The sequence below is a fragment of the Archocentrus centrarchus genome, chromosome 11, assembly GCF_007364275.1.
Source record: "Archocentrus centrarchus isolate MPI-CPG fArcCen1 chromosome 11, fArcCen1, whole genome shotgun sequence".
Lineage (NCBI taxonomy): Eukaryota > Metazoa > Chordata > Actinopteri > Cichliformes > Cichlidae > Archocentrus > Archocentrus centrarchus.
Genome location: NC_044356.1, coordinates 33,526,214 through 33,544,269, shown reverse-complemented (window position 1 = coordinate 33,544,269; position 18,056 = coordinate 33,526,214). Strand labels below are relative to the sequence as shown.

At 46.8% G+C, this 18,056-nt stretch overlaps 1 protein-coding gene across 5 annotated transcripts; it reads left to right on the top strand.

The window, feature by feature from the left end:
• Positions 1 to 1,369: 1,369 nt before the first annotated feature.
• On the top strand, positions 1,370 to 12,415 carry lrp12 (low density lipoprotein receptor-related protein 12). Of its 5 annotated transcripts, XM_030741926.1 has the most exons (14): positions 1,370 to 1,544; positions 1,661 to 1,948; positions 2,514 to 2,787; positions 4,551 to 4,697; positions 5,060 to 5,116; positions 5,259 to 5,394; positions 5,534 to 5,736; positions 6,995 to 7,242; positions 7,946 to 8,095; positions 8,174 to 8,395; positions 8,492 to 8,758; positions 9,387 to 9,589; positions 9,673 to 9,805; positions 10,322 to 12,415. In XM_030741926.1, exons 3-14 carry the CDS (start codon positions 2,673 to 2,675, stop codon positions 11,255 to 11,257), a joined length of 2,817 nt encoding a protein of 938 aa, XP_030597786.1. In that variant the 5' UTR covers positions 1,370 to 1,544; positions 1,661 to 1,948; positions 2,514 to 2,672; the 3' UTR covers positions 11,258 to 12,415. The 5 variants fall into 5 exon arrangements, with proteins under 5 accessions (XP_030597786.1, XP_030597787.1, XP_030597785.1 ...); XM_030741927.1 differs by having other exon boundaries at positions 1,370 to 1,948; positions 4,551 to 4,625; XM_030741925.1 differs by having other exon boundaries at positions 1,370 to 1,948.
• Positions 12,416 to 18,056: the final 5,641 nt, after the last annotated feature.

The following is an 18,056-nucleotide window of genomic DNA, read 5'->3' as shown; positions in this document are numbered from 1 at the left end:
TATTTATATCTGTTTTGGTTGTGATAGTTGCTACTAGGAGTGTTTATTTATAGGAGGGGGGAGATGTTTTCAGAACGAGTGCACAATCAGCATCCACTGCACGGACGGCACAAAGTTGTGAGCGCAGTGCCAAAATTCTCTGTCCTAACGCTGAGTGTCAGAGAGATGCTGAAAAGTTCATTTATGCATTTATTACTTCTAGGCTGGACTATTGTAATTCTTTATTATCAGGCTGTCCTAAAAGCTCCCTGAAAAGCCTTCAGCTGATCCAAAATGCTGCAGCTAGAGTACTGACAGGGACTAGAAAGAGAGAGCAGATTTCTCCCATATTGGCTTCTCTTCATTGGCTCCCTGTTAAATCCAGAATAGAATTTTAAATTCTTCTCCTCACATACAAGGTCTTGAATAATCAGGCCCCAGCTTATCTTAAAGACCTCATAGTACCATATCACCCCAACAGAGCACTTCTCTCTCAGACTGCTGGCTTACTTGTGGTTCCTAGGATACTTAAGAGTAGAATGGGAGGCAGAGCCTTCAGCTTTCAGGCGCCTCTTCTGTGGAACCAGCTCCCAGCTTGGATTCAGGAGACAGACACCCTCTCTATTTTTAAGATTAGGCTTAAAACTTTCCTTTATGATAAAGCTTATAGTTAGGGCTGGATCAGGTGACTCTGAACCCTCCCTTAAATATGCTGCAATACCCGATTTTTCAATCTGTATTTAGAAACAAGAAATTAGAGGTCATCCAGTTCTTTATGTCTTTAAGACATTTCTGCAGTTTAACTAATTGATGTGTGCCATCTGGCTCCATGGATAAAGCTGAGTATGATCTGCATAACAATGAAAATGTATGCAATGCTTTATAATAAAACTGCCTAAGGGAAGAGGAGGCAATAAGGGAATTACTGAAGCTCCTTTATTTGAAAAATTGGAAGAGCTTGCATTATGGCCAATTCATCAGTGGAACTCTGATGCCAGGATAATCAAATTACAAACAGACTGTCTGCTGCTGCCTTTAAAAACTCACTTTGAATCCATTTAGTTCAGTTTTAGTCTTAAAGTCATTTCAGCCTCATCATCTCCAAGATCCACCTGTGACAGATATTTTTCCATCAGTGTTACCGATGATTACTGATCAGTGTATTCTGTGTCTAAAGCTTTACACAGATCAGTGGGATCAAACAGTGATTGTACAATAAGTATTTCAGAGGAACTGACAGCTGCATTATCGCCTGCAGAGTTGCAGAGATTTGATTCAGAGCTGATAATAAATCACGGGTGGAATCAGCTGATCGATAATAACAGCACTCACGTTACACGCAAAAATTGTTGTGTTTGGGCAGTGCTGGCGACGTCATGTGTGGTGGGCGGGGCTTCTCGCTGCGGTCTGTGGCTGTTCAGCTCGACGGAAGCTAACAGCTAACGGCCAACGGGTTCGCGCGGAGATGCGCTCATACCGACAAGCAGAGCGACACTTGCGCTGCTGACTCGGTCCCGGTTCTATGAGCCCAGCTTGACCCGGATCGCTTGCCTTGCTCCGTGCCGGTAGGCCGCTCTGCCCTGTTAGCATGTTGGCGTTAACGGGCCGGTGTTCTTAGTGTTAGCCTGTTAGCCGCCAGCTAGCGCCTCTTTGTTTCCGAGCTAACCGAGGTTCTCCGCAGGATGTCCCGCTGCGGACCCCCCGCACAGCTCGTTTCCACACTGGAGGCTCCGCTCAGCGGTTCGCGTGTCTGTTAGCTGACGGTCCGGTGTGTCGATGAGCTCCGGTAGCTCCGGTAGCCGCTCAGTTCGGTGCTCAGGTCTGCTAACAGCTGACATGCAGCGCTCAGCTCTGTGACCTTGGACTCCTCTTCATCATCTTCATCAGAGCATCAGGGTTAACACTGGGGTTACGATGGCCCTCAGAGAGGACTGCAGGCAGGCTATGGTCTGCCTGTTGCTCTTGACAGGTGAGTGTAGCTCGACCTGTGCTCAGGGATGTGTACCTGTGTTTTACATGATTTATTTGTTCTAATGATACTAGTTCCTGTCTCTTTAAGACTTCCCCTCCCCTAATCCTGCTTTCTCCTGATTGGACCGATTCTGGAAGCCTGCAGAGGGGCAGAGCTGTACACTGGCATATGTACATATGTCACCGGATCTAGCAAAAGGATTCAGAAGTCGCAGGGGCTTTCTTAGACATACTTAGGCAAATAACTGTATTACAGTTTCTTCTGGGTTCATGGGATGTTCTTAGCAACAATGGAGAGATTGCTTACATGTTTTGAGCGCTGGTGCGCATTACCAGTGATGTCATTATTAAAATTCAGGGCCAACTTTACTGACATGTACATCTTAATGTCCCTGTTAATGTTCCTGTCACATGTTCATGTTAAACATTTTCACATGAACATGTGACAGGAACAGTTTTTAGTGTAAATTAATAGCCTTTAACTACACTCAGATGTTATATCCCAAACATCAAGATCTGAATTTGAGAATCCTGTCAGAGTACAGATCTCTGTGTAATTGCAGTCTGGACCACACGGAGGTGCACTGAGTTACTTCTGCATCCAGTCTGCTCTGAGTCCAATAGCGCAGGAAGAGGAAGTACAAAGAAGAGGCAGATTAAGTGAGCAGGTGAAGGGTTCTGCTGTCCTTTTCCATATAAACACTGTGGAGTTTATTTCCAGCATGAAGGGAAGGTGTAAGCCAGCCAGAGTCACACATTCATTCACATACTGTGGTGATGATTCAGCCTGCTGTGATCAGGGGACAGGTGTCACCTGGACAGGTGAAGTGGTTTCAGGTGATTATGTTTATTCTTATTGTCTTGTGTGTAACAAACAGTAAGAGCTGGCTGATATCAACAAGTTTATATTAAAGGTTGAAACTTTTGGGTGTATTTACTGTAATAGTAACAATAACAACAGTAATAATTTCCCTGATGGAATCTTCCCAAAGGGATGAATAAAGTTTAATCTAATCTTTAATAATAACAATAATAATAAAAATAAAACAGTCTCAGTGATCAGTGCTTCACAGATATCGTAACAGGGATCAAACACCACGTTTTCTTACGCACTTTGGGTTGGAGCACATCCCAGCTGTCACAGAGGTGGCACAGAGACTCGCCTACAGCCAGTTAGAATCACCAAAGGACAGAAAGTTTGATCCTTCTTCCTGTAACAGCTCTAACTGCTGCAGCACCCCGGCCTCGATCTGCTTTATTCTTACTGCAGAGATGACTAAAACTAGTGAAGCCGCCCCCAGTGGTCAAACTGGAAATTATGTTGACACGTTCTGATAATTTTTAAAAAATTAACAAAATGTTTAGAAACATCTGAGATTTTCAAAATTTAAAAAAAGCGTTTAGCTACTTATAGGAATTTGCCAAAATTTCAAAAGAAAAGCCTCCTGTGATATAAGTATCACTTGCTATATTTCATCAGTATTTTTAGCCAACCTCTTTAGCTTTATGTGCAACGTATGACAAGAACTTGTTGCACAGAGGCAAGTTTGGACGACAGGATAAAAGATGGACGGAGCTCCTGAATCTGAAAAGTGAAGCCTTAATTCAATTCACTTCAGTACAATTTTATTTATATTGCGCCAGATCACAACAAACAGTCACCTCAAGGCACTTAAACCTGCATTCTTCTTTCTAAAGGCCACCAACAGCTGGAAATGACTCTTATCTGTGGGCAACCTGACCTCTGACCTCTGTAAAAACTTTACTAAAACGTTTAGGGGCTTGTCACTTGTTGGACTGCATCAAACATGAAGTCTGAATTACCCAGGATATGATCATTGACTAACGACTGTGGTCATTAGCCAATGATGGCGCAGTTTCACAGTAAGATCCGCCTCTTGGGTGCAAGTTCATCATACCCAGGGTATCTTTCTGTTATCTGGAATCTCTGACCCTAACATAATCGATCAGAATAAACAGTCACACGAAGCTGGTTATCAGCTCGCTAAGTTAACCCAGGAGACGTGGAAAATCAGAGGTCAGAGTGAAATGAATGTGCTTCATTGAACAGGTGTTCTCAGTGTGTTTCCTGTTTCCAGCAATGTGAAAGAGATTCAGCAGCTGGTTAGAATCAAGTAGAACAACGATTTATACATTTTCTAAATCATCAAATGAATACACGTAGATTCTCACGACAGTGCGACACACAGTTGTGCGTCATTCAGTGGTACGGCCTAACAAACTGCACATGTAAAACATCAGCAGAGAGTATCACACTGAAAACATGCTGTAAATAAAGGTTTACTGAAAAACGCAGCGCTTCCAGCTGATAAACATAACCTGCTGCTCACAGCTTTAGCTTTTATTCTTTGTGTGCTGTTTAAGGGTTTGAGAGTAAAGATTAAAAACCAGAATTCAAACATAGGCTCAGTCTGTGTACAAATTTGATCTGGGGTCAGTGAGTACAGTGTAGGCGACCTGTTTTAGGATCATATTTTAACACTTATAGAACAGTAAAACTGTTGTAATTTTTTTGCTGCCAACAGAAAAAAAAAAATCAAGAAATAAAGTTGCTGATTCCTGATTCTCATCATTGAAAGAGACTTTAGATGCTGCTGAAAAGCTTCAGACCCTCCTGCTCTCCCTGCAGACGTCTGAGGGATCTTCCAGGAATGGTGACACTATTTTCTGGAGAACTGATTGGTCAGGAGGTGGTGAATTCATACCTGATCTTGAGTTCTGCTCGAGTAGGTTCGATTCACAGAATAAGTTACCGTAACGATTTACCGTAGTAAAAATTTGAGTGTGATCTAAACATACTGTTTAATGCTCATGAATCAGCCCAATCAGCTGATCACAGATGAGTTTGTGTCCGGTTTCACATGATTCAGATTAATACTGCGCTTCTGTTTTCTTCTTCTTTTGGCGATTGATCTCCAGTATGAATCACTGCCCCCTGCTGAGCTCCTTTAGCTTCTCTTTGAGGTGTAAACAGATTAATCCAGCTGTTCATCAGCTGCACATCAGCCTGTCATCAATAAGATGACATCACTGATCACCTGCTAACCCAGTTTTTTATTTTGTTTGTTTGTTTTGTTTTTTGCCTCAGGATGCATTGCTGCCTCTCAGAGGAATGACAATGTCTATGTGTCAGGGATTTCTAACGGTGAGGTCACAGTTATACTTATAACATCAACTCATACACCAAGCAACACACACACACACACACACACACACACACACACACACACACACACACAGACAGGGTCACATTAACGGTCCATCCTTGCTCCTTCCCCTCTCTTTAGCCTGTGGTGATGTGGCAGAGCTCCTGCGAGCATCCAGCGGCGTCATCACCAGCCCCGGATGGCCCTTCCAGTATCCAGCCCGACTGAACTGCAGCTGGAACATCAGGGCGCGACCTGGAGATGCCATCACCATCAGGTACCCCATGTTCTGTCTCCATGGTTACAGCTGCTTTACTCACATCAAGGCACAGCGTAAACAAAACATCTCCATCCTCATTGTAACCCCGTCTTTGTTCTGACAACATCCTGATTCCATCCTCTGTCTGACATTGCAGCTTCCAGGACTTTGACCTGCAGGGTTCCCACCGCTGCACCTCTGACTGGATGTCCATCAGCAGCTACAGGAGCCTGGATGGACTCCGGGTCTGTGGCTCCTCTTTGCCACCACCCTACATTTCTTCACAGGACCATGTGTGGATCCACTTCCATTCTGATGATAGCCTGACCGGAAAAGGCTTCAGACTGTCATACATCAGCGGTGAGGAGTGCAGTATTCACATGTCCTTTTGTGGCATTGGAGATGTAGCTGGATTTATTAACTTATTACCCATCAGTAATATTAATAATTTATTGTAGTATTACAGAGTATTGTCACCCTGATGGCCAACTTTAAACTTTGTGAATGCAATAACTCGAGAATCATCTCACCCTGTTCAAATTTATACCAGAGATGCATCTACTAAAAATCTCGGATGAGTTTGAATCTCAGCAACCTTAACCTCCAGGTAAAGGTCAGAGGTAACATTTTCTGAAAATCTTGAAAGCATTAACTCCATAACAATGTGACCTTTTCAAATTGATACTGTATATGCATCTACTACAAATCTTGGATGAGATCATTCTTACCATAATAATGCCAAATACAGAAAGTGACCGTATTCTGTGGCTTATTACCTCCGCCAAGGAGGTTATGTTTTTGGTCGCGTTGGTTTGTTTGTTTGTTTGTCTGTTTGTTTGTTTGTCAGCAGGATTACTCCAAAAGTTCTGAACAGATTTTGATTAAATTTTGTGGAGTGGTTGGAAATGATAAGAGGAAGAAGTAATTAAATTTTGGCAGTGATCCGGATCACGATCTGGATCCAGGAATTTTTTTAATGATTCTTCACTATTGCGGGATAGGGGGTTATTGTTGTCTGGGAAAGATGAAAGATTATTTCACAGTATTTAGATACACGTATTACAGAGTCAGTGACCCTGTGGCCTTGGCGGAGGTTTGCGCTCTCTGAGTGCTTCTAGCATTTATTATGATTTTAGCATTTCTTAGTCCTGGTTCTTCCTTAGCCATTTGCAAGTCACTAAGGCTCATATGCAGCCCATTAAGATCTACTGAGACCTGGTACTTATGTGTTGTAGAACTTGTGCTTGCAGGGCATTTGTGCCACCTAAAGATTCTGCTGCCAGGAGACTGAGGGGGATCACTGGAGGCTGGCAGTATTTTTTTTATACAACACCAAATCACAACAGTCACCTCAAGGTGCTTTATATAGAGCCTGTAGCAATACAAGTAAAACTTAGATAATTAAATGGCCCCCTATGAGCAAGCAACTTGGTGACAGTGGAAAGGAAAAACTCCCTTTTAACAGGAAGAAACCTCTTACAGTACCAGCTTTAAGGAGGTGCAGCCATCTGCCACAACCGGTTAGGGGTGAAGGAAGGAGACAATTAGAGAAGCCTTAGCGTCTAATCCTCTGCATAGGGGCAGCGGGAGGACCAGTAAGACTTTGTTGTGTTTGCAGGTAAGCCAGAGGCATCCAGCTGTGACGTGGACCAGTTCCACTGCTCCAATGGGAAGTGCATCCCAGACTGGTGGCGCTGTAACTCCATGGACGAGTGCGGAGACAATTCAGACGAGGACCTGTGCGTGGACTCGCCATTCTCCTTCCAGCCCTGCAGCCTGAACCAGTTCCCCTGCCTGTCACGCTACACCCGCATCTACACCTGCCTGCCCCACAGCTTGCGCTGCGATGGCAGCATCGACTGCCAGGTAACATACCCCTCAGGCGACCCATCGCAACAGCTCAAACGCTGCTTCACTGCTTGTGAAATTCAAACAATATCTGACTTGCAATAATGTGTCAGACAGTAACCAGGTAGCCCGAGTACTGAACGATACCTCCCGCTGTAAGCCTGATGTACGCCCTTGGGTTCCCTGCTCAGGGCACACGTGGGCTGGCCTAATCACCAGCAGGTGCGCCAGAGCCCTGCTGACTCAGGCAGATTTATAGTTGTGCACTGAGTCTCCTGTAATGATGATGTGTGTCTGCTTGTCTGCATTGATCTGCCATCACGAGTGAAACTAAGCTGATCCCACTGGCGCTGATAAAACTATCTCTATTATGATGTAGACATCATGTCAGAGCTGAAAATGTCATCTCTGCAGAATGTGAGCTACAGCATTAAGATTATAAGCAGGTTTGATATAATTGTAGCCATGTACATTTCATGAGGTATTATCCTTGTACCAGTTAGTACGCTGTATTTACATGGCATATTGCCAACCAGTGGTTACTTTAATGGGAAGGAGCAACTTATGGTGATTTAATGCAGTACTTTAAATCAAGCTCAGGTAAGGGGTACCTGTCTCCTTGTGTGCTGCACCTCAGCCTGGCCTCAGTCCATTTCAGGGGTTCCTTTGGCTGGATTGCTGACCATGTCCTAAACTTGGGGTCTCGTGCTGTCTTTTTCAGGACCTCGGTGATGAGATCGACTGTGACGTTCCCACCTGTGGCGAGTGGTTGAGGAACTTCTATGGTTCTTTCAGCTCTCCAAACTATCCTGACTTCTACCCTCCAGGAAGTAACTGCACTTGGCTGATTGACACTGGAGACCACCGGAAGGTATCCTCTCATCTCTGAGCATGTTGGGCTGGCAGAAAACCTCTACATTCCTGATCTTATTTCCATTTCCTCCTGCAGGTCATCCTCAGGTTCACAGACTTTAAACTTGATGGGACCGGCTACGGCGACTATGTCAAGGTCTATGATGGGCTGGAGGAGAACCCCCGCCGACTCCTTAGAGTGCTAACTGCCTTTGACTCGAGAGCGCCAGTCGCCGTGGTTTCATCATCTGGTCAGCTTCGAATTCACTTCTACGCCGACAAGATCAATGCGGCCAGAGGCTTCAATGTCACCTACCAGGTGTGTTTGATTTCTGAGGTTTTGTGCAGGCGGGCTCATTCTGTTCTACCTGTTCTGTGGTTCTTCATGAAATGGTCTCTGTGATTCTGTTTTTAGGTGGACGGGTTCTGCCTGCCCTGGGAGGTTCCATGTGGGGGAAACTGGGGATGTTACACTGAGCAGCAGCGCTGCGATGGGTACTGGCACTGCCCCAACGGTCGAGATGAACTCAACTGCTCTTCGTGTCAGGAGGACGAGTTCCCCTGCTCCAGAAATGGAGCCTGTTATCCTCGATCGGACCGCTGCAACTACCAGAACCGCTGTCCCAACGGTTCTGATGAGAAGAACTGTTTCTTCTGCCAACCAGGAAACTTTCACTGCAAGGTACAACGCTCAGAGTCAACAGACTTGTTCTGACTTCAGAGGCCAAAGATTTCTTTATTTAAAGGTTTCAGTTCAGAGGAGTTCCTGTTTGCAATCAGAGAAATGTGTTTTCACTCACACAACAAACAGGAGGTGAATATTCAAGTTTAAACCACTGAACTGACAGTTATTATCTGTAACTGCAGTTTACAGATGCCCCCTAAACATCTCATATCTCAGTCAGCTGCCATATATTAAAAAAAACAAAAAAACACCTTCACCCTAAATAGTAGAAATAGAATAGAATGCCTTTATTGTCATTATACAGTATGTACAATGAGATACAATGTAGGTCTGCAGCTGTAAAGTCAAAGATCCCCATGGGACACAAAACTCTGTCTGTCCACCTGAGTCCATCTGTCTGTCTGTCTGTGTCTGCCAGTCTGTCTCTAACACAGACGTAATGCTAAACGTCCAGTTACAGGGCACTGCAACGCTCTGACCCCTATGTGACCTCTGACCTGAGTTGCTGACCTCAGTAGTTTGTGTGTTTGAACTCTGTGTCTGATATCTCTGTGACCTGTATGTCTGACCTCTGACCCCTATGTGTCTGAACTCTGTCTAATCCCTTTGTGTCTGACCTTTGCAGAATAACCGCTGTGTGTTTGAGTCGTGGGTTTGCGACGCGCAGGATGACTGTGGCGATGGCAGCGATGAGGAGAGTTGTCCTGTCATCGTTCCCACGCGAGTCATCACAGCCGCTGTCATCGGCAGCCTCATCTGTGGCCTCCTATTGGTCATCGCCCTTGGCTGCACGTGCAAGCTTTACTCGCTGCGCATGTTCGAACGCAGGTGAGAATGCCGACGCATTCCTGCTCACCTCACGACTCCAACCAATCTCAGTGTGATTCAAGGCTTGTGATTGGTTGTTGCAGGTCATTTGAGACCCAGCTGTCCAGAGTGGAGGCAGAGCTGCTGAGGAGGGAAGCCCCACCCTCTTACGGTCAGCTGATTGCGCAGGGACTGATCCCACCTGTGGAGGATTTCCCAGTGTGCTCGGGGAGCCAGGTACAGTTCTTATCTCAGTCAGCAATACAGACAATCAATCTATTGACCTTGCAGCAGGAGGACAGCGGTCAAATATAACATTATATTTTAAATCTTTATATGGTACTTTCTATATGTTGACAGTACAGCCCACTCTTGTAAGAATCATAGCTTCTAATTTCTAAGGCTTTTTGTCAGTTTTGGACCAAAAAAAATCATTGACACTGAAGATCTTGGTTGCTGTGAGCCAAATTTTAATGGACCTCTGACCTCTACACCCCTACAAAGTTTTATCAGGACTCATTGAAACGGTTTGAGCTCACATTTACAGACAGAATGACACGCATGCATACAAACACTACCAAAAACACAACCACCTTGGTGGAGGTAAAGAACATAAAATGTTAAGTCAGAGGTCAAACACACATATGGAGCTCAGACATCAGACATTCAGAGGTGAGACACATGTAGGGTGAGTCTTTGTAGTCCTCGTGGACTTGAGGAGGATCTGATGATTTCTCTTGTCTCTGTCCTCAGGCTTCGGTCCTGGAAAACCTTCGTCTGGCTGTCCGCTCTCAGCTCGGCTTCACATCCCTCAGACTGCCGTCCTCTGGTCGTCGTAGCAACCTCTGGCGCCGCCTCTTCACTTTCTCACGGTCGCGACGGTCAGGCTCTTTGGCTCTGGTCTCTGCAGACCTGGAGGACAGCGCTGGCACTGGCAGCACTGGAAGCTCTGGCTCAGACCTGTTGTCTCCAGACTCGGACGACACAGACACAGAGGGTGAGCGAGGGCGAGAGCGAGGCATGGGCGCAGTGGGTGGGCCTGTTGCACCCCTTCCTCAGAAAACCCCGCCTCCCTCTGCAGTGGAGGCCGCCCTGTCAGTGACACAGTCTGTGACCGCCGTGACCCTGACACCCGGTCGAGACCGTGAAAGGTCTAGAGAGGCCCCGCCCCCGTCTAGCCCTGTCACCGTTGTAACCTCCAATCCAGATCCTGAATGTCACAGTGACGCCTCTGACCTCCAGGCCCCAGCAGCCTCTGCGCTGCAGCGCTTGGCCCAGAACCTGCACCGCTTGGCCAGGAACCTGACCAGAACAAACCAGAACCAGACCTGGACCAATCACAGCCCCCTGCGCCAGCTAGAGACAGGAAGAGGCGGGGTTGAAGCATCTGAGCGACGGGGTAGTGGAGAGGAAGAGGAAGATGTGGAGCTCCTGATCCCTGTCTCTGACTCAGACTCCTCCTCCTCATCTTTAATTGTCAGTGACGTCCGGCAACCTCTGCTGGAGTCACACCCCACCTCCACTGTGAGCCACGCTCCCCGCCATCACCACGGGAATGGTGGTCGAGGAGGGCGGGATGGCCCCTGCGAACACTGTGGGATGGTCCACACAGCTCAGATCCCTGATGCCTGCCTGGAGGCAACTGGCAAATTGGAGAGCAGCGACGATGAGCTGCTGCTGCTGTGCTAACAGGCTAACTGACAAGCTAATGCTAACCCTACACCTTCAGTGTTGTAACACACTAACTGTAGCTGTTAGCATGCTAGCCTGTCAGCAGTGCTGCACAACGCTACACAGTGACCCCACCCCTCAGACACTCAGAGGTCAGATACCTGTTAGCCTGTATTAGCACGCTAGCTGGATCTGTGATGTCAAAGTTAAACAGACGGAGTGATGTCACTGATTGAATCCTTGTTGGTACGACTTTAAAAACAGTCCCTCTGATGCCCGGTCTGTCTGTTAGAACACTCCCCCTCCTTATGGTACCACTGAACAGACTGAACGTCTGTGTCGAGTTCCCCAGCAGGAAAGAGGGTCATTGGAGGCAGCCAAAGGTCCAGCCCACAAATAACACCACCCCACCTCACCCACCCCCATAGGTCCGTTGGCATTTCCTGCACTCCCATTGGGCCTCACTTAAGTCGCTGACCTTAGAATTCAGGTTACTTCCTCTTGGTACCACACACAGAGGAAGAGCTGAGGTCACCAGATTCTCCCGTCACCTGCAGTTATGTGATGGTGGTGCCAAGAGACGCTGGAACTGATTAGGTCAAATATTCAGTGTATTGATTAGGAGAGCGTTAATTGGCTATTGATGGTGAAGCACAACATCACAAATGCGTTCTCAGTAGCTTATAGTTTAAATTTAGAACTGGACCAGTAGCTGGCTTTCTCCCCCAGTCATGTGACCCTCACGTCCAGTGCAGTCAGGTTCCCTGCCGGAGTTCAGAGACACAGAAGGTCAAAGGTCAGTGTTTATAGCTCACATTGGACCGAAAGGTTTTGGTACAGCGGAGGATCGGAACCCGAGTCAGACTTACCTGAATTACAAAGGTTTTGTAGCCCCGCCCCCTCGCCGCTGCTCCTCCCAGACTGAAGCCATTTCTGATGTTTGTTACAGTTTTTGGTAATCAGCTGACCTCGTGTGCGTGTGACTTTGTATATTTATTATTATTATTCATGATGTGGTTATTATTATTATTGTTATTATTGTTCTTATTCATGTTGTTGTGGTGATTTTGGTGGTTTGCTGTTTTCTGACCTGCATGAATCCAGCTGTTTGGTGTTTTTCTTTGTAAAGTTAAAACCTGTTAAACTGCACTAAAGATTAAAAGTTCACCTCCAGCATCTCCGGTATTCTTTTATTTTGATTTTCCTCAGCTTTTCCACACGAGCTATTTCATCGCACCTTAAACCTATTAGCTCTGGGATAGCACGCAGGTGAGGACCGAGCAGGTAATTCAGTCTGTTCAGCTCCTTTGAGCTGCTAGTGGAAGAAAAAAATATCTATATCTGTGTTAATGGAGTGCCAAAATGAAATGCATATTAATTAGGTAATTACTTAAAATATCGATTCATTTGGTTTAAAAACATATTAAATTATTTCCCTATTTATTTCATGGTTCCTGTGCTGCAGGGAATAATTTGAACTGCCACTGCACTCATTAAAGGACCCTGACATCTGATTGGTTACCATGCACAGTGAGTTGAGAGATGCATCACACATGTTGATGCAGGAAATAGCACGTTAGCTGTATTAGTCTGCAGGAAATGCTGTGCATCTGCTTAGATGTCTTTGTTTACTTTTTAAAATTATTATTTAGAACTTTATATTATTGGCTTTTACAATACTTTATGTAAACAACATGAACATATGTATAACATAATATAAACATATACAATCAGGGAAATAAGACATACAGTGTTTTATATGAAAGGAAATACAAATGAAAAGAATTGCTTAATGGGATACAACTGTATGCTCTGCTCTGCTATTTATCTTATTATTATTCAAGATAAATAGTCTTAATACCTTACTGCAGTTTTTTAGATGCGACAGTGCTTTAAAATACATGTAAATATACATGTACTTGCTCTCTCTCTCTTATTACTCACCTGATCCTCATTATTATGCTCACCTGTTTGCTGTTTAGCCGAGTGGGCCCAAACTTTAAAAGACAGATGTTTCCATCAAGCGGACCCAGGAACGTTGCTCTACTAGTGGTACCTAGTCCAGCCTAATTAAAGTTACTACTTTGTGTGAAAAGAGTGTGTGCGATGATAGCAACTAACTGTAAGCTGTGTTCAAGGTCATGAGATACTGTGAGCGTCACTGTTACCAGGCAGGTGCCAACATGATGGTGGGAAGAAAACTCCACACAGCCAGAACAAAGATTGTATCCACATGAATATAAATGGTGTTATTTTTCCTTTACAGTATTAATGCTGGTGACTGTTCGTGCTGTATTGATTCCTTTGCAAAGATTTCTTTCAATAAATATCAGGAAATCAGTTTGGTTTCAGAGCTCAGCTTATTTTTTCCACCACAGTCTTGGTGACGAGGATGAGATTTCTCAAGTGATTTCTTTCCTGCTTTCATGTTGATCCAGAAAAATCTGCAGGTAGACTCAATGAGTCTGAAAGAGCACTTACCTAGTAAATTACTGAGACGAGTGCTTGACAGCCTTTGACACACAAGGACCATGTGTCAAAGGAGGGATGGCACAATAAAAAAAAAAGCAACACTGGTTTACAAAGAGATTCCAAACTTATTTTCAAATTTTTTGCAATTCTTGTGTGGTTTGTGTAACTAACAGTCTAGATAAAGGTATTCAAACTCTACAAGCAGCCCAGCCACACCTGGATAAGCCTTTTGCTCATCTACAAATTGATTTCACTGAACTAATACATTGTGGAGGTAGTGCTTGGTGATTGTTGACATGTTCTCAAAATGGGTAGAAGTTTCATGATGTCCAGAAAATTACTTTGAACATTTTGTTGCATCATATCAGATCTTGTATGAAATGCCTAGTGGACTCCTGGTTGTGATGTGTGATATGAATTATTGGCTGAAATCCTTGAAACATACTTGGTCTGATATTCAGAGCATGAGCTTTAGGCTACATTTCTTTAGGATGTACTTCCATTGGCACTGCAGTGCAGTCTCTTCCTATAGCTTGATGACTGAACAGAGGCCGTGAATCCTTAAATTGTATTTCCATTGACACTGCAGCTTTATTGCCTCCGTTAGATGGACAATCAAACTGCTGCCTTGAGCATTGTGGAACAGATTCAGTGGCATAGGAACTGAGAAGAGGTTTATGTCTTGCATTTTCCAAACATGAATTTATACCATCTGAATAAGCTCTTGAACTCTTGTACATCAGAACCTCTGTACTTAAGCACAGTAACTCTTGCAGTATGAGCAGCAATTTGACTTTGCAATTGGGGTAACTCCTTATTTTGTCTTATTTGCTGTAATTCCCTACACCTGTGCCCTTAAGGCCTTCCTTAAAAAGAGAAAACCAACCAATCTAAAGCCCGTGCCCCCTAGTTCCCAAGTGACACTATTACATAAACGTCTAGACCTTACCAGACAATATAATACACATTAAAATTGGTGACAACAATTTAGATTTACATGAATGGATTACACAGCAGTGGGGAATAAGATTTATTACAGTAGAAGTCTTTCTGTAAATGCTGTAACTAAGTTTAAGGAGAGGTCGATTATCTCATCAGTAATTTTACATCCTCACTGTATAACTTTGGATACTGTGGGTCCTCTGAAAAGGAAAGCTTCAAATCAGAAGTGCCTGTCCTGTCGCCTGTTTGTGTCTATTGTTGAGTGAATGGGCATCTAGGGGGAGCGGGCCGCCCTCTGCAGTGGGGGCGGGGGCGCCAACCTCGGGTGCTGCAGTGCTCCGGGATGCTGTCACCACAGCCCCGGGCTCACCTCCCCCTGCCCTGTGCTGAGGTGTGGGGGGTCGGGGTGCCTATTGAGCCGGCGGACAGCTGGCTCTCTTCTTCCAGGATTCTTCCTGGTCATATGCCCCCCCTCCCCCTCCCCCTCCCCCTCCCCCTCCCCCTCCCCATACACAAACACGCACACACTCACACAGAATACACATCACTCACAGATGTAGGATGGAGAGGCTACGTGGAGAGCTGCACCACCACTTGCCTCTCCGTTTTAATTGCACTTTAGTCATTATAACTCACAACCAGTGATGTCAGTAACGCGCTACTTAGTAACGCGTTACTCTAATCTGACTACTTTTTCTCGGTAACGAGTAATCTAACGCGTTGTGGTGGCCACATATATGCACATTTCACACCAGAATGCCCCAAGCTCTTATTGCGAAGAGAGAGACCGGAATAGATCTGGAAAAGGCGGGAGAGAGAGGCCTGGAATAAAAGGGCTTGACTCCTCCTTTTGCAGGCAGTTATTTTTTGAGTTCTAGCTTGTTGTGAGTTTTACCGCCAATAAAGCTGAGACTACATACCTGCTCGTGTCTCCTTCCACCGACTCCTACATTGGTGACCCCGACTAAAGAACATGTCTGCTGACGACAGCTCAACGGCCGCGGCCGCTGTTTCCTCACCAGCCGCCGCCGTTTCTCCCGCTATTTTTGCGGCCACGGTCAAGCTCCCGGAGTTCTGGCAGCACGATCCAGAGCCTTGGTTCCAGCATGTGGAGGCCCAGTTTCACCTCCGTGGGATCACCTCAGACGACACCAAGTATTACCATGTCGTCGCGGCGCTGGACTCTGCTTCTACCCGCCGGCTGATGGGACTGCTCCGGAACCCGCCGCCTGCTAACAAGTATGGAGCGCTGAAGGAGAACCTGCTGCGGATTTATCAGCTTTCAGACGAAGAGCGGGCTGATCGCCTGTTGTCCCTGAATGGCTTGGGAGATGGTAAACCCTCCGAGCTGATGGAGCACATGCTGGCTCTGCTCGGCCCGGGCGACGCTTCGTTTCTCTTTACGCATCTGTTCCTGCGCCAGCTCCCCCCTCCCGTACGCACCGCGCTAGCCAGCTCCGCTCTGATACGGGCCAAGGATTACCGCGGGCTAGCTGAAGAGGCGGACAAGATTTTGCTGGCATCCAGGCATTCCGGTGTGCATGCACTTTTACCGAGTGCGGCTCTACAAGGGACGGAGACTAGAGAAGCTGGTGCTGTGGCCGCCGTCGCAGAGCGCCGGAGGAAGGAGAGCGTGCTCTGCTTCTATCATCGCCGGTTCGGAGTGAAGGCGAAGCGCTGCATTCCGCCGTGTACCTTCCAGCACCAGGGAAACGAGAGGGCCAGTGCTCACTAGCAGCTGTGTGCGCTGGCAGCTCGGACAAGCTGCTCTTCATTGAGGACACTGCTTCGGGACGCCGTCTGCTTGTGGACTCAGGTGCTCAGCGTAGCATCATGCCGGCTTCAGCTGCGGACGCCTTGGGACAATGTCACGGACCCCTGCTGGACGCGGCGAACGGTACCCCCATTCGCACATATGGAATGAGGTTGGTGACTGTGTGTTTCAAGGGACGTCAGTTTAACTGGGACTTTGTGATAGCGTCTGTGTCAGTACCTATACTCGGCGCTGATTTCTTGTGTGCTTTCAGGTTGTTGGTCGATGTAGCGAATAGGTGCTTGATAGATGCTGTGTCTTTTGATACCTACCCCTGTACACTTGGTAGTCCTGGCCCCCTGCCCCTCGCTAACATGCTTGCCACAGGTGATGAGTACCAGCGTTTGCTTGCCGAGTTTCCCACCCTCACGGTTCCCACCTTCTCTGCAGCCGTAGCTAAACATGGTGTGGAGCATTACATTACCACTGTGGGTCCGCCGGTTTTTGCGCGTGCACGCCGTCTCGATGCCGCGAAGTTAGCGATAGCCAGGGAGGAGTTTGCAAACATGGAGCGCCTTGGTATTGTGCGCCGCTCAAACAGCCCGTGGGCGTCCCCGTTGCACATGGTCCCTAAAGCTGACGGTGGGTGGCGCCCTCGTGGGGATTTTAGGCGCCTTAATAATGCGACGACTAATGACAGGTACCCGGTTCCCCACATTCAAGATTTTTCGGTTCATCTTGCGGGGGCAACTATTTTTTCAAAGGTGGATTTGGTGAGGGGATACCATCAGGTTCCTGTCCATCCGCGTGATGTGCCCAAGACCGCGGTTATCACTCCTTTTGGCCTTTTCGAGTTTTTGCGAATGCCCTTCGGTCTGAAGGGCGCGGCACAGACGTTTCAGCGCCTCATGGACTCCGTTTTGCGTGGTATGCCATTTTTGTTCGTCTATCTGGATGACATACTGGTTGCCAGCCCTTCCGCCGCGGAGCATTCAGTGCACCTCCGCCAGTTGTTTGAGCGTCTCAGTGAGCACGGTTTGATTGTGAATCCAGCTAAATGCCAGTTCGGTCTGCCGGCCATAGAGTTTTTGGGACACCTCGTTTCGCCCCAAGGGGCGTTTCCCCTGCCCGCTAAGGTAGAGGCGGTTTCTGCTTTTCCGCGCCCTTCCTCAATGAAGCCCCTGCAGGAGTTTTTGGGGATGGTGAACTTTTATAACCGTTTCATCCCCCGGGCTGCTCACCTCATGCACCCTCTGTACAATGCACTTAAGGGCAAGAAAGGCAACCAAGAGATAGAGTGGACACCTGAGCGGGTGCAGGCATTTGACAGTGCCAAAGCTGCTCTTGCCAACACTGCCCTGCTGGCCCACCCGTCTCCCGAGGCGCCTGTTGCCCTTACTACCGATGCCTCCGATTTTGCAGTCGGGGCCGTGTGCGAACAATGGGTGGGTGGTGCTTGGCAGCCCCTCGCCTTTTTTAGCAGGAAGCTTCGGGATGCGGAGAGAAAGTACAGTACGTTTGACAGGGAGCTCCTTGCCCTTTTTCTCGCGACGCGTCATTTCCGGTTCCTGCTTGAGGGCCGTGACTTTACCGCTTTTGTAGACCACAAACCTCTCACATTTGCCATGGCAAAGGTTTCAGAACCATGGA

What these genes read in the sequence shown, in the direction of transcription:
- lrp12 (XM_030741926.1), top strand. Translation starts at nt 2,673, where the DNA reads ATGAAGGGAAGGTGTAAGCCAGCCAGAGTCACACATTCATTCACATAC. An exon ending in ATGGCAGCATCGACTGCCAG is followed by an intron (nt 7,243 to 7,945) that starts GTAACATACCCC and finishes TGTCTTTTTCAG; the next exon opens with GACCTCGGTGATGAGATCGA. An exon ending in GCTTCAATGTCACCTACCAG is followed by an intron (nt 8,396 to 8,491) that starts GTGTGTTTGATT and finishes TTCTGTTTTTAG; the next exon opens with GTGGACGGGTTCTGCCTGCC.